At 35.4% G+C, this 16,426-nt stretch overlaps 1 protein-coding gene and 1 non-coding gene across 2 annotated transcripts; one reads left to right on the forward strand and one right to left on the reverse strand.

The window, feature by feature from the left end:
- Positions 1-8,381: 8,381 nt before the first annotated feature.
- On the reverse strand, positions 8,382-16,418 carry Mterf1 (mitochondrial transcription termination factor 1). The gene is made up of 2 exons (XM_046455204.2): positions 16,293-16,418; positions 8,382-10,956 (listed from the first exon to the last, which is right to left on the reverse strand). Exon 2 carries the CDS (start codon positions 10,923-10,925, stop codon positions 9,795-9,797), a length of 1,131 nt encoding a protein of 376 aa, XP_046311160.1. The 5' UTR covers positions 10,926-10,956; positions 16,293-16,418; the 3' UTR covers positions 8,382-9,794.
- LOC124099951 (small nucleolar RNA SNORA28) lies at positions 12,466-12,591 on the forward strand. The gene has a single exon (XR_006854138.1). It is a non-coding gene; the product is annotated as a small nucleolar RNA SNORA28 (small nucleolar RNA).
- Positions 16,419-16,426: the final 8 nt, after the last annotated feature.

A 16,426-nucleotide genomic window follows, 5' to 3' on the forward strand; every position in this document is an offset into this window, starting at 1 on the left:
TTCTAAATAGTCCAAGATTAGCCAAAGGATCCAATCATTCTTTTTGTCATGGTAGAAACAAGATGGGAATCCCCTGAACAAGCCCAGAGTATAATACCATATGATGACCATTTAATCTCACACAGGCCTCCTAGGAAGCCAGTGTTCTTCCCTATTGTTTTCAAATGGCACATTTCCTTAACCACTGTGAACCAAGATTGTCAAGTCTCCAATATACCTAAAAACAGGTTATAAACAGTGTGTGATATGGAAGAATGCTCATCATATATTTATAAAAATAGGTTTAAAATAATTACATAACAATTCACTGTTAAATACAATAGTGCATAGTTTAACAAATATGTGTTCAATTAACTATTTTAGTTAGAAAAGGGATTACAGGCTGGGTACAATGACTCATACCTATAAATGCATTGACTTTAGAGGCTGAGGCAAGAGGATCATAAGTTCTAAGCCAACCTCACTCAGCAACTTGGCGAGAACCTCAGAAATGTAGCAAGACCCTGTCCTAAATTTAAAAATAAAATTGAAAGGGCTAGATGCAGCACAGTAGTAAAGTGACCCTGGGTTCAATCCCCAGTACTACTCCCCACACATGGAAAAAAAAAAAGAAAGAGATTATACACATTTTCTAAATGTAATGTATAGAAAAACAGACAAGAAAGTTATATAACACCATGTTAACAAGTGGTATTTCTGGTATTAAGATTATAAGTATTTTTTATGTGTTTGCTTTCCTGTATTTGCCAGTGTTGTATAACCATATGATAACTTTACAATCAGGAAAAAATGTTTTTATAAATAAACTAGTAAACTATCCAAGTTACTAAGAGTCCCAACATCCTTAATTATAACAATGACTTCAGATTGTGGCAATTATATAAATAGATGATGCCCAAATTAAGATGGTTTGACTTGTCATTTTTCTACTTTACAATGGTATGAAAATGATACATACTTAGCAGAAAGCAGGCTTTGAATTTTGATCTTTTTCCAGACTAACTATGCATTAATACTCTCTTGCAATGCTGAGCAGCAGCAGCAAGTCAAATCTCCCAGTGAGACATGTGGTCACCTCGTGAGACCCAAGATACTCAACAATGCACTGTGTTGCAAATCTATGATGTTCTGTAGATGAGATATATCAGACGCATTTTAATTTACTATATTAATTTATTATTTATCCAATGTAAGTCAAGGAACGTCTGTATCAGTTTAACTGGAAATGGAAAGGGGAAGAGGATATACCTAGGTTCTTTGAAGGTCCTAGTTGATCAAGTTACGACAAAGAGGTCTCCCTTGCTCACTACCTCTAGGGAAGAAAATAAAGGAGCAGAAGGTAAATTTTACTTAAGTACTGATTTCAGCCTGGGGGACAGGTGTATGGAGAAAAGGAACCTTCTCTATCCGATGACTATTCCATTCCAGAGTCTACCGTCAAGGCTTCAGGTAGAGTGTGACCAAAATTCAACTTGATGAGGGTTTAATGCAGACAGTAAGACATGATATTATTTAACTGCAGCAGTTTCAACCTCTATGTAGCTGCAAAGCACCTAGGACATGCTTTGTTCCTATGGTGCTTTATAATACAGATATTTTACTTTAATTTCCAATTTGATCATTCTAGAATTGTTCATTCAATCATAGTTAAGTGGGCCAAGGTCATTAAAGCAGCTATATTAGATGCCATGAGAGACTCAAGAATATACACATTTGTATTTGCAATGTTTTCTAAGTGATGGAGAAATTAAGTATATCTTATAATGGGTCTATTTGTTCTATAACATTCTCACAACAAAATCTGATTCCCACACTTCAGATATCACAATTAAAATTTTTATTTAAAAAAAACTTCTTAATCTCTTAAAAAAAGTGAAAAAGGTAATATAACTGCTAATGATGAAGAGAATATGCCACCTTATGTTGGGGTTTGTACAAAGAAACACAACAAATACCAGACGTTTTAAGGTGAGAGTTAAGAGCAAAGAATTTGAAAGCACATAGTGTAAGCACACTGCTGTATATTTTTAAGCATTAAGATTATGTAATAAACAAAAAGAGTTTTAAACCTACATAAAAATGCAAAAAGCACCCTTAAGTACATCATTTCAGAACTCTCCAATTAAAAAGTGGTCTTTGTTTTTAAAAAGCAATAAATAATCATTAAAAGAAAACAATTTTTGCATTCCTTTAAACAGGCATTAAATTAACATGGGAAAATATGAGAATATCACTGTATTCTCTTTCAGCTCAAAGCTGACAAAACCTACAGATAAAACAGCCTACTACCAACCCTCTTGGTATTTAAAAGATGTTTCTTAGTATGAATCATCAGCCAGACATATAGCTAGCTGACTTTAGAAAACTGTATAGTCAAACTGCTGCCTAGAGTTCCCCCTGCAGTTCATGAAATTCAGTGCACAAATAAACACAGGGTGATTGAGGTCTAATTTTAATCTATCAGTAATCAGTAATAACTTGTTAAATTTTGTTATGAGTTTTTCATCACACACTAAATTCAATTTTAATTCTTGAATAGTCTATTACATTAAGCTAAAATGACAACCTGTAGTCATATATGAAATGCAGTCATATAGCCTCAGTCAGGAGAAACAGGTATTCTGAAGAAACTGAGCAGTTCTGAGAGATACGGCCCCATATAGTAAGCAGAGAGGGATAATGTGGACCTAAATGCATTTATTTAGTTACAGACACTTTAGTTAATACTCAGGGTACAACAAGCAGTGTTTCCTAACTGCAGAAAAGCAAAAAGAATAGCCTGGGACTGGGGTTGTGACTCAGTGGAACAGCACTTGCCTAGCACATGCAAGGCCTGGGTTCGATTCTCAGCACCACATACAAATAAATAAAATAAAGGTATTGTGTCCAACTACAACTAAAAAATAAATATTAAAAAAAAGGACTGACTCTGACTTGAGTCCTTGCATCCTACTTTTCTTAGAAAAGGAATATGTGTGCTGATTAAAGAGAAAATCTAGGCAGGGGCTTCAAAAGACCTCTTGTGAGATACTGGGAAGATGGCAGAATAGAGGGGTCGCTTCCTTGGTGGATGCATGGTGTGAACCAAGAAAAGCAGATAGGCAGCTTTTCAACAAGATGGGTGAATGATCCAGAGTTAGGGGGAACTTTACTGGAATTTAATACTGGACACTCAGAACAGATCAGGGACTCAGGAGATCTTATATAATAAAACAAGCAGAAAAGATCCCTAGCCCCACAGCTGCGAAAGCAGCTGGAGCTGCAAACCAGAACAGTCCCTACATGCATGCAATAAAGCAATAAAAAAATTAAAGAAACCCCTATTCTCAGGAAGATTGAGGTATGTCAGGGTACAGAGAGCTTAGAGATCAGAGATGTTGCTAAAAAAAAAAAAAAAAAAAAAAAAAAAAGTAAGCTGTGCTGCACAGTACCCATGTACAGGAAGGAAGCTGGCAGCGTAAACAGAGGATAGCAGAAGGAACCATTTTGCAGCCACAGCACGGAAGTCAGCATCTGGGTGAGCCGACTGCTGGCAGACCTGAGTCTGGCCCCAAAAAAATGAGCCAGGCAAACCAACGCTGTGTGACAGAGGGTATACCTAAGTGGTTAGGTGAAAGTCAACCATGGAGAGAGGGTTACATATAGGAATATGCAGGACCAGCTGGGAGAGAAGCACCTGATCAGGAATTTGAAAGGATGGGGGAGAGAAAGATCAATTTCAGAGACTGAATTACAGACCATAAATAGTGGGGTCTGCAAGCAAAACAGTGGGCTAAGAACAGACTCCTAAACCACATAAGCAGAACCCAAAGGAGTTTCCTGGGGTGCAGTCTTCCATCATGGACAAACAATTGCTAGGCCTTGGAAGTGCACTGACTTAAAATCTCCAGACCAAAAGACTCCCAACAAAGAGACCAGAGCATTCCAAAGCTGAAACCCCACCTTCAGGAGTTCTGCCTCCAGGACTAACCCTCTCACCCTAGCAAACACAACTACCCTGAGGGTGGGGCTAGCATCAAACTCCAACACCACCTAACTGCTGAGAAGGGAAGCTGAGAAACATCTGAACTCCAACAAAAACAATTGTTCAATTTTCATCGAGGGGTGGGAGGGAAAAGGGAGGAGGCAGGGGATTAGCAATGATGGTGGAATGTACACATCATTATCCAAAGTACATGTATGAAGACACGAATTGGTGTCAACATACTTTATATACAACCAGAGATATGAAAATTGTGCTATATATGTGTAGTAAGAATTGTTAATGCATTCTGCTGTCATTTATTTTTTAAAAATCAATTAAAAAGGGAAAAAATGGAAAGATGTCACAAAGTATTATAAACTGAAAATTATAAAATAGTATGTCTAGAATGATTCTGTGTTCGCATATATGCATATCTATGTGTAAATAAAAAGATGTCAATCTGTAAGGACACACACCAGAATATTAAGTGATTATCATTGGGTGGTGAAAGTTTGGTGTTTAAATATTTTTGTTAGTATATCTTTATTTTCCAATTTTTCCTCAGATGGTCTATGCTATTTGTGTGTGTATGTGAGTCTCTAAGACAATTATGACAAAAATTTTCTTATATCCATAAGCACTGAAAATATATCAAAATATTAATAATAGTAGCTGTCTTTGTGAGGTGTCACTGGGGGATCAATTTTCTTCATTTTACTTATGTGTCTTCCAAACTTTCTATAATGAATATATATTGAATTTTGTAAGTTTTAAAAAGTTGGAGAATGGCAGGGACCAGCTTTCACTTTTTAATTTATTCATTTCTGTATTATTTGAATATGTGGTAGCAAGCATGTATTATTTGGCAATGAAAACTAATATCAAAATGTATTTTGGAAAAATTCTTTTTCAAATAAAAGGTAAATCATCCACATTTAAAGAGAGAGAGAGAGAGAGGGGGAGGGAGGGAGAGAGAGAGCGCGCGCGAGAGAGAGCGAGCGAGCTCTTGCTTTCATGGGACAGAAAGATCAAAGTCTAACTTTATCTGAAATCCAGGAATAGTGAGAGCAAAAAAAGGTGCACCTGCTTTCCCTGTAAATTCCATCCCGTTAGTCCTAATCAAGGTCCAGGAAATCCCCTAGAATGAAAAGGAGCCCTGCACCTAATTCATGCCAAGGCTTAACTTGAGTATAGGTCATTCAGGATAAGGCCAAGGTAAGGAAAACCTCTGGACTCATAGCTGCTTTGGGGGGAGTTTATCCTGGTAAACAAGTATAAATCAATCAATATTTTTTTCAAGATGGCTTCCACAGTCTCCCAATATCTTTACTAATACTGTTTAATTCTTGATATGACATAGAAATATAAATTCAAATATATTTGATTAAGATAGTTGAAGAAGATACAGAAACATGCACACAGAGACGTTTAATCTATTATCAGATAATGATGGAACTTTTAAAATAATTTTTGTATGGTACTGAGGATTGAACCCAAGGACAATCTACCACTAAGTCACATCCTTACCCTATTTTTAGTTTATTTTTTAATATTTTTATTTTGAAACAGGTTCTTGATAAGTTACCAAGGCTAACCTCAAACTTGTGATCCTCCTTCCCCAGCCTCACTAGTCACTGGGATTTCAGGCACGTGCTACCATACCCAGCATAATGACAGAACTTTAAATCAGTATGAAGCGAATGAATTGTTCAACTTCACTGAGGTATAAATGAAGTATACTAAAGCATACATATTTAAAACATATAATTTGAGGGCTGGGGATATAGCTCAATTGGTAGAGTGCTTGCCTCACCTGCATAAGGCCCTGGGTTCAATCCCCAGCACCACAAAAATAATAATAAAATTTTTAAAACCATCTAATTTGATGTTTTGACATATGTATACAATCACAAAACCAGCACCACAATCAAAACAATGAATATATACATAGCTCCCAAAAGTGTCCTTGTGTTTCTATGTAGTCCCTCCAAAGTATCCTTTCCCATCCAAACACCCTGATCCCCTAACAATGATCTGCTTTCTGTCATTACAGATGGGTGAGAATTTTCTATGAAATTTACATTTCATATAAATGTAATTATATAGATTATACTCTGCCTCCTTTCACATTTCATACTCTGGCTCCTGCATAATTTGAGATTCACCCATGCAGTTACATTTATCAAAATGCATTAACTAAGAGAAACCTTTATGATGATTTTTACCAAAAAGATACAAGTCAAAAGCTTTTAAATAAGCCTTTACAACAACTGTGTGAACAATCAGAGATATGAAAAATTGTGCTTTATATGTGTAATATGAATTGTAATGCATTGTGTTGTCATATATAACAAATTAAAATTTTTAAAAAATGGTTTTGTGAAACTGACATTTAGAGAACAGTACAATAATGCAATATTCAACCTTTATATTTTCTAGAATAAACTTCTAATTTATAAAGAATGCCAATGGATTAAAAATGACAGTATAACCTATGGAATGTTAAAATAATCCAGATGAGATGTTTAAAATATTACTAAAATTCATTTGCTCTGCACAATGGTGAGAGATTGAGAAATTACAGTTTATCCAGCAACAGAATTTCATCATACAACCATTAAAAACCATGTTAACAGGTGAATACTTACTTGATCCTTTAATACTGAAAATTATGTAATATGTTTAGGATTTATTAGGACAAGAAAAAACTATAATAGTCCAATATCAACTTAAATATATATACTACATACCTACTCATATTACATCTAGGTACAGATAAGTTCTGCAAAGAAAAACAATAGGAAGAGCCACCAAAATATTATCTCTGGAGGTTTTTTCCTTCTTTTTTGTGATTTATTTTCCTATTAACATGGATTTTCCTTTCACTTCTGACAAAAAAAAAATGTTACTTTTAAAATGATCAAGTGTTGTATTATATTTCTGTTCATCCTACATTCTCCTTGGGCACTTGCAACTATTGTTGCTATACAATTTCTCTCAACCCAGGTGAAATCCCCATGACCTGCTTATGCCAAAAAACTTTTACCTTCTCTGCCCATCTCCCTCAAGTTCCATATAAATTTGTTAAGATTCCCAAGAGAGGGCTGGGGGTGTGGCTCAAGCGGTAGCGCGCTCGCCTGGCATGAGTGCGGCCCAGGTTCGATCCTCAACACCACATACAAAAATGTTGTGTCTGCCAAATACTAAAAAATAAATATTAAAAAAAAAAATTCTCTCTCTCTCTCCCCCTCTCTCTCACTCTCTCTTTAAAAAGAAAAAAAAAAAAAAGATTCCCAAGAGAGATACCTTGGGAAATTCTTCCATACAACTCCAAAGACAATTAATTAATTAATTAATACTTTGTGTTTCAAGCCATAACAATAAATTTAATTCCCAGCAATACTATTGTATCCATAGAATAGAACACTATTTGGCAATAAAAAGGAATGCTGATATGAGCTACATGAATGAAACTTAAAAAGATTAGGTGAAAGTGGTCACGAAATTATGTACGTATGATTCCATTTATATATAATGTCCAGAAAAGCAAACTTATAAAGACAGCAAGATTTAGGTTTTGCTTAGTGCTATGAGGCTGGAAGGGGGAAAACAAGATTGGCTGCCCATGGGTACCAGTTTCTTTTAGAGGATACAAATTCTAAAAATTATAATGTAGTGATGATCATATGCGCTATCTTAAATTGTATAATTTAAATGAATAGATATTTTTGAAACCTTGAATTATATAAATTAATAAATTACATGGTATATGAATTAGATATCAATAAAGCTGTTTCTTAAAAAAATACTACTGTAACTTATTTTTCTTATCCTTGACTGAACAGCTATTATGTACAAGAAATCTTACATACCTTATATACATTGATTTTTACCAACTCTGCATGGTTTTTAATTTTATAAGAAAACAAGTTTAGTGAATTATTTACACAAAGTTAAAGATATATCACTCTGAAGAAATGTCTCTACAAAGATCATGGTTTCTAAATTATGCCAAGCTTGCTACCAAATACCTTACTGGAGATCATTACAATACATATAAATGGCTTTGGGAAAGCAGGCACTTTGTTTCTACCAATGGTACAAATTAGTGGGGTGGGTTTTTGTTGTTGTTTTGAGGCATTAATGATAGCAAATACCATGAAGTTATGTGACTCAATTCAAAACCCATATTTAGAAACCAAATTACTTTGGAAAATAATCTAAAGTAATTAGTCATAAAACTTGTTCCTCCTCTCAGTTGCTATCAGAGCTAGATTATGAATATGTTCAAAATATAGTCATGATCTAATTTGTCATTTTTAAGTCAATGCCTCCAGAAATTCCTGTTTATTTATATTAAATGAAATGCCAACAAAATATAAATATACATGACCACCATTTCTTTAAACTACATTCATTAGGCAAAAATATTCCTTTATTTAGATATTTACACTTAGCTTTTTATCAACACATTTAGATGTCATAAACACTAACATTAGAAATTCCAGAGAAGTAAATTTTCATATAATTTACTCTTATAAGAGGAAGACATAAAGAAATGATAAAAAGACCACATTTTGTGACATCCTCCTTTAAATACAACTAATCAGTTATTAACCTATTTGCTGCTGTAACAAGTTATCAAAAACTCACTGCTTTAAAACAACACAAATTTATTCTGATGGTTCTGCACATCAGAAGTTTGATACTGCTCTCCCTGGGCTAATATCAAGGTGCCAGCAGCCCTGCACTTCTTTCTAGGGGCCCCAGGGCAGAACCCGTTTCCTTGCCTTTTCCATTTTTTATAGGCCACCTGCATTCCTTGCCTCATGGCTTCTTCCTCCTTCAAAGCCAGCAAAAGTGGTCAAGTGTTTCTACATTCCACCACTCTGACCTCCTATTTGCCTCTCTTTTCCACTTTTTGGGATCCTGTGATTCCACTGAGCCCATCCCAATTAATCAAGATAACCTCCCCATCTCAAGACCCTTAACTTAATCATATTTAACTTAATCACATCTACAAAACCCATTGCACTATAACATACTCATGGTTTCTGGGGACCTTTAGGTGGCCATTATTCTTCTATCTACCATAGTTGCCCTTGTCAGGACAAACTCATGGTAAATCCTAGGTTGGGAGACACACTAATGGTTTGAACAGAAAATATGGAATTTGGAACCGAGAAAATCCCTCCTTTCTATTCTGTCAGACTTTTACTGATGAATCATAATTAATTGCACTGGAATAACAGAAGAAATAGCTTGCCATTCAAAACCATGAGGGAAGAAAACTATTTGAATGAATGTCAATTTCTTTTTTCTATGCTGGGGATCAGTGTTGGACGTGACCTTATGAATTCTAGGCAAGCACTCTACCACTGAGCTCTATCTCCAGCCCAAATCTGTTGATTTTTCAATCCAAACAGAAACCACAAAAGCTTATTTTCTGCATTTGTTTTACATGGCATTCAGGAACTACCATTACTATATAGCAGCCATTAATTCAAAATACAGTAGTAGTTAGGAAGACTACACTTAAGCATGCCAATATTGAGTTCTTATGAACTTTTAAAATAAAATACCCAAAGGATTATTACATATATGTTTGTGGTGAAGAAATCAAATTCAAAATTAAATTATATAAATACATTATAAGAATTTTTTAACAAATATTTTTTCAGTTGTAGATGGACACAATACCTTATTTATTTATTTTATGTGGTATGAGGATCGAACACAGCGATTCACACATGCTAGGCAAGCACTCTACCACTGAGCCATGACCCCAGCCCCAAGACTTTTTTTTTTTTTTAACTCCCCAGGCACTGTTCTACTGTTTAATTTTTTCCAGTTTAGCTTCAAATCTTTTTTGACTCCAAGATAGAAGAGCAATGTTAGAGACATTCAAGTTATAGCCAGCATGTACCAATTCTTTGATTCGACTTTTTAAAATACTTATGCTTGAATCCAGAACCCGAGGACTTTCAATTATTTGTAAAATACTAATTTTTTCTTCTATGAGGCAGTCTATTTTATCATTAAACTTTTTATCTGCCAACAACATCATATCCGGGTAGCTTAAGACAAATTTCTGTACCTCTTCTTCAGTACATCCAAGAGAAAACAGCTTCTCTTTGATATTTGTATAATTTCTTTTGGCACATTCTGTAGAAAGGTCTAGAATTCCAGCTCCTGGACCACATAGCAGTTGCAGCAGTTCTTCCTTGTTCAAGTTGAAAGTTGACTGTAAAAATTCAATGTTAGCTTTCACCCGTTTGGTGCTCTGAATTAAGATGAAAGGATTTTTAGAAATTATCTTCCTGACAAAATCTGTGGGATCATTGTGACCCAAGAACAAACAGACTTCCTGCAAAACTTCAATCATCTGTTTATTCAAATCAAGACTATTGGAAAAGGTGCGAGGGGCATTGGCTAATAATCGACACAGGCATTTCTGGGACAATCCAACTGAGTAGAGGAACTTTATATTATTTTCTAAATTTATATTGTTATTGGACCGAAAAAAGGATTCAGGAGAACGTTCCAAAATATTTACAATTTCAAGGTCTGATGTCATAATCTTTCTCCACAGATCCCACCGTTTTGAAAGACTTTCAGAAGTGCGTGTTATAGCTCGTGGATATCTTGATATGATGCTAGCAATCACTTCTTTGCTAGCTCCTTTGGACAAAAGGAACATCTTTAGGTCCTGCTCATTCGTAACCATTCTATTAAAAACTCCAGGCTGTCGTTTCTTTGCCATGTCAATATCAACTCCCATAGTAAGTAAGTTGTTCAATAGGTCCTCATTCTCCAAAGGCTCATTGTCTCCATTATTACATGTCACACCAAAAAGCCTAAATGAAACTGATTTGTGGATTTCTGCTGAATAGCGAATCATCCAACATCTTGAACCAAAGAAAAAGTTACTTCTCATATACCAGAGGTTTCTTGATGTCATAATGGTCAGGTATCCCAAACCTTTTGGAAAGCTGCATAAAATAACACATAAAATTACACAAATATCTGCATTAAGTAACTAAATGACCATATTATCATCCTACAAGCATCATGGCCCTTTTTATAAGAAAATACCTATACTTTTAGCTCTCCTGGTGCTAATGGTAATAATTCAGCACTCTTCACTCTCTAGCTCACTGCTTCTGTTGGTTATCTGTAACCCAAGGCTGCTATCATTTTTAACATAAAGAAGAATGTGATGGCACCATCACTGCCCTAGAATTATTCTTTTTTTTTTTTCTTTCTTTCTCTATTTGACCTTACTTGCCTTCTCTACCCAAAACCAGGAGTCCTTCTCCATCTCTACTTTGTCCTCCTGGTTTCTAAACCTTTGGTTTATTCCTAATAAATGACATTTTCATTTCTGCCTTGTCTTCCAACTTCCCAGGTGTTTGATCTTTCCCTGCCCTTAGATACCAGGCTTCTTTGCCTCTGGTCTCCTATTTTCAACTTCTAAATCCAGCCCTGAAAGCCAATACCTCAGATTATCTGATTTCTAGCTAAATATATTTTACTGGATTTATGCTATCCTTGAAATCCATGCAGGCTTTATAGCTTTAATTCTTACCATATACAGACCTCTGGTCAACAGCTCCTGATTCTAATATCCATCTCATCCACTTTACCTGATTGTCCCCTTGGTTGTAATGCAACAATTTAAAACAATTTTTATGTTCAAAAATATGCAGTTAGGGAACTGGGTGTGTACCTCAGTTATAGAGTACCTGCTTAGCATGTATGAGGCCCTGGGTTTTCAATCTCTAGCACACATGCACATAAATACACACAAAATCTAGTTGTGATAATTAATCCACATACTCCACAATGAGACCTCTCTATATCGCTCAAATTCCCAAGTTCAAGTGATCCTCCTGCCTCAGCTTCCCAAATAGCTGGGACTATAGGAATAAGCCAATGTGCCCAGCTTTATATAAACATTCAAATGCAATTTTTACCATTTTCCTCTACCCTATCACCATATTACACAAGACTAACCCAGGACTGTCTACACCTGTTTGACAACACTTTCAGCTTCTATCATGGGATTAAAACCTTTTTTTAATATTTATTTTTTATTTTTTTAGTTTTAGGTGGACACAGTATTTTTATCTTATTTTATTTTATGTACTGCGGAGGATAGAACCCAGTGCCTCACGCATGCCAGGCAAGCACGCTACCACTTGAGCCACATCCCGAGCCCCATTAAACCTTAATAACTACGAACTTATATATGATTATAATCATAGGTCCCTATTAAATGAGCACCTTCATTCACAGGAAATATTTTATTAGGAAAGCAACAGAAAATCGTTCTTCTATTTCTTAATCTATCAGAGGATTTGTTCCTATAAACTACTTAAGTTCTGAATCATACAACACATAGATTTGTTCCTAAACTACTTAAGTTCTGAATCATACAACACATAGATTTAAAAAAAAAAAAAACTATTTTCTCTTTTTTAGAATATATGGCTGCTTGCAAGCAACACTCTATGACAGATTACTGAAACTGTCTGATACAATTTGAGCCTGCTATAGCAAGAAAGTGTAACCTATTCCAGTGTTCTCTCTTCCATGAGACAAGCTGTTATATAGGCTTAAGCAGTATTTTTTTAAATAGAATATATGGCTGCAACAAATTTAGTTCTTGATTTCTAATTCCTTACAACGGTATCTTACTTACAGGAGGCATGTCCCTTTGCCCCTTCTCTCAATTATGCATAAAATAGAAAATAAAGATAAATAATTCCAACCCACCACTAAAATTCTTGCTTAACATACTGCTTTTAGGATCAATTTCAATGAAAACCTCTTTGTATGTGTTTTTTCAATTACTCCAATTTGAACAAAAACTTAGATTGTGCCTACATGCTAGAAACATTTCTGTGGCTCACATAGTCTACAGATTCTCAAAAGAACTAGGAAAAGATTCTAAAACTATAGACTCAAGTAACATTCAAACTCAAAGGCTAAGCATTCACAAAGCAAACATCAAACAATAAAAACAAATCTAAACTCTACTGAGCTTACTATTCTTCAGTTCTCCATAACTCCACATACTATTCTATAACAACATTTCTTCCAAAAATGCATTAATTTAGAAATTCAGAAATAAGATCCTTCTTCTAACTCACGAATAAAGACGACCTTTCACAGCTCAACAGCCTGTTCTCTCTTCCACGCTCAAAGGTGACCTCTACTGGAGAATGGGACAGAACACTGTCAGCTAGATATCAGACCAACATCTCTACAGAAGGGTGCAAGATAATCCAATGGAATGTAGGGGGAAAAAATAATAAAACTCTAATGTATTTGTGTCTTAGCCTTTGAAAATGTACACTTCTACATGTTGTATAATGTATACAACATAATGGCACTATAAGACAGGTATGAATTACTATTTGTGAACTTTTTTATTGATAGTATGTACAAGTTGAAGTACTACTAACATAAACACAGCTGAACAAGGCACAGAACATTCAGCAGAAATTCTAACAGCAATTCAAAAATAAGAGAAAATACATGCTGAGTCTTTAAAAAGTAACAAATCTTTCACAAGTAATTTCATCTATTTGAGTGAAACTCAGAGAGTCACCCATGATAAAAATCTAATTGAACTTTGCTTTCTTCCTCTTCCTCAGCCGTCATCAAATCATGTAGATTCATCTTCATCTCTGAACTCCAATCTCTCTACCTTTTTCTGTTCTCATGCTCTTAAAAGTCTTCATATTCTCTTCCCCAAGCCATACCAGCTAACTAACTTGCTTCTTACACCAGTCACTCAAAACTGCCACAATACTGATATTTGTAAAAGAAAGATCTGATTATGTCCCTCATTCTGTAATTAAAGACATTTTCAGTTCCCTCTCAGAAAAAAAATAGACTCCATCTTCGAAGCCCTGACCACTTAGTTCAAACTACTTTTCCAGCGATCTCTTCTATTATCTTCAATCAAACTCACTGCCTAGCATCATCACCTCTCAGATCTCAGAACCCATTCTAGTCCCCCTATCTTTGCTTAAGCTGTCCTTTCTTTCAGAAAGGTTCATATTCCTGATATCTACCCATCGTAAATAGTTTTCCCTCAAATCTTTAACTTAAAATATTTACTGCTGAAATGAATCACTTGATAATAATTTATTATTACAGAACTGAAATATGAACTGGATTATAACACTAAAATGAAATAGTGACCTCAAAAACTGAATGAGCAGTTCTCTGCTAAACCGAAAATCAATGGTAATGACCATTAGTGAACATATGAGAAAACAGGAAAGTCTCAAATACTATTATTGGAGGATAATTTAGCCCCATCTATCACAATTTTAAATGTTCATCTTTTAACTCAACATTTCCACTTCTTTAGAATTAAACAAAGGGAAAAAAGGACAAAAATATAACAATATTGTTATAAAAAAGTATGCCCATCCTAACATTTGCTATAGCAAAAAGAACCCCAAATGCCCACCAACAGTAAAATTATTTAACAAATTGTGGTATGCTATGTGATATAATACCATACAGGTGCTAAAGAAAATCGTAGCATACCTAATGCAATTAAAAATATCCAAGATATTCTCAGTGGTAAACTGCATAAGAATGGATTATACTTTTAAAGGAAAGAAACAGTAATACACGCAGCAAAAGGAAAAAGTGAAATTACGTTTCTGAAAGATTAATGGGGGCTCTATCATTTCAGAAATATTATGATTTATTTAATGAGTATATGTTATTTTGCAATCAGACAAAAAATGTAAACAAATTAAACTGGTCTAGGGGTGAATTATGCAATGGAAACTGTGTTACCTTTATTTTTCAATTTATAACACAAAAAATATCAGACTTCAAAAATACCAATGATTTTTACATTAGCAGCTCTTCTCCAGTCAAGTACTCATATAATATCTAGCAAGGTAAATAAACAGCCTGTTACAATTTGGATCTGGAACACCCCAGCAAAGGCCCATGTGTTAAAGGGTTGGTCTCCAGCTGGTGGCAGTTTCTGGAAGGTAGTGGAAACTTCAGGAGGTAGGACCTAGCTAGAAGACATAAGTCAGTGTGGGGAAGGGTATTTTTGAAGGACATATTTTTGTTCCAAGACCCTCCTCTGCTCTAAGGAGCAGTTTTCTCCACTAGGTGCTCCCAGTCATGATGTTCTGCCTCACTCCAAGCCCACAGTGATGGAGCCAAGTGATCATGGTTTACCTCTGAAACAATGAACAAAACAAATCTTTCCTCCTTTAAGTTGCTTTTCTCATGTATTTTGTCATAGTGACTCACACAGCCTAAGTTATTAACTTCCTCAATCAACAAATTACAAAAATAATAAATATTTCATAATTGTCTTCAATTTCTCTCTCAAACTGATTCAATTTCTCAAAACCATATATTAAGGGCTAATGTTCAAACTTAACACACTGAAAATCTCTGTACTTGTAACTTGTGAGGTCTAAGAAATAAAAGAAGAGGATTGGGACTGGGCTTGTGGCTCAGTGGTAGAGCGCTGGGTTCGATCCTCAGCACCACATAAAAATAAATTAAATAAATAAAATAAAGGCACTGTGTCCAACTACAACTAAAAAAATATTTAAAAAAAAAGAAGAGGATTTATGTTCCCTTCTTCTCTACAATTGGCCTATTAAGGGGCTTCTAATGAAAATGGCTAATCACAGGCCCTAAGGCAACACATTCCAGCTGATCTTCTTTTGACACAGCAAGCTAAGTAAATATGGAGTTCTTTGGAACAATGCATTTCTCCCCTTACTGATCTTAATTGGACTTTCCATCCCTCCAGAAAAGCAGAAATCACTGTTTCTATACATGGCACCCCCTCCCCCCAAAAAAGAAACGGCAAAACACTGCCAAGAATTCATAATAAAGAACAACGCATGATACTTCTGTAAGATGCATTACCTCATGTAAACTGAATATCTCTCAGTCAACTAAGAAGAAAACTGCTAGTATGCGACTAACGTGATGGGGAAGGGTAGTGAAATCTCGAATACATTTTGTAAAACCAGAGCTAAATGCTTCATACACATTGTCTTAACCCCCATGTACAACAACCTAAAAAGTATTACTTCTAAAATTACAAAATCTAAAAGGGCACCCAGACCCCTTAGTTTGCGTAGAGAGTTTGAACCCCGCTTCATCTTTCTTCACTCAAAAACCACAGTAATGACACATCAGAGGCTCTTCTCATCCCTCTTATTCCCCCAAGGGAAGCTCGGCAAGGAGTTGAGCTTAAACCAAAGACACCCAGGCACGCTTTCAAACAAAAACAAAAACCGGCTAGCCCCCATCTCACCTGAACTGTACACAGTAGCAAGGATTACCACAGACGCCATCTACTTCGGCGGCAGGAATCCTAAACTGGACCGAGGAGAGGAAGTGGAAAAGACTAACTTCCTGCTTCGGGCCGCGCGCATATGTGACGTCATC

Source organism: Marmota monax, unplaced genomic scaffold, assembly GCF_021218885.2.
Source record: "Marmota monax isolate L192 unplaced genomic scaffold, Marmota_monax_Labrador192_F-V1.1 WCK01_AAM20220418_F8-fsc00264, whole genome shotgun sequence".
Taxonomy (NCBI): domain Eukaryota; kingdom Metazoa; phylum Chordata; class Mammalia; order Rodentia; family Sciuridae; genus Marmota; species Marmota monax.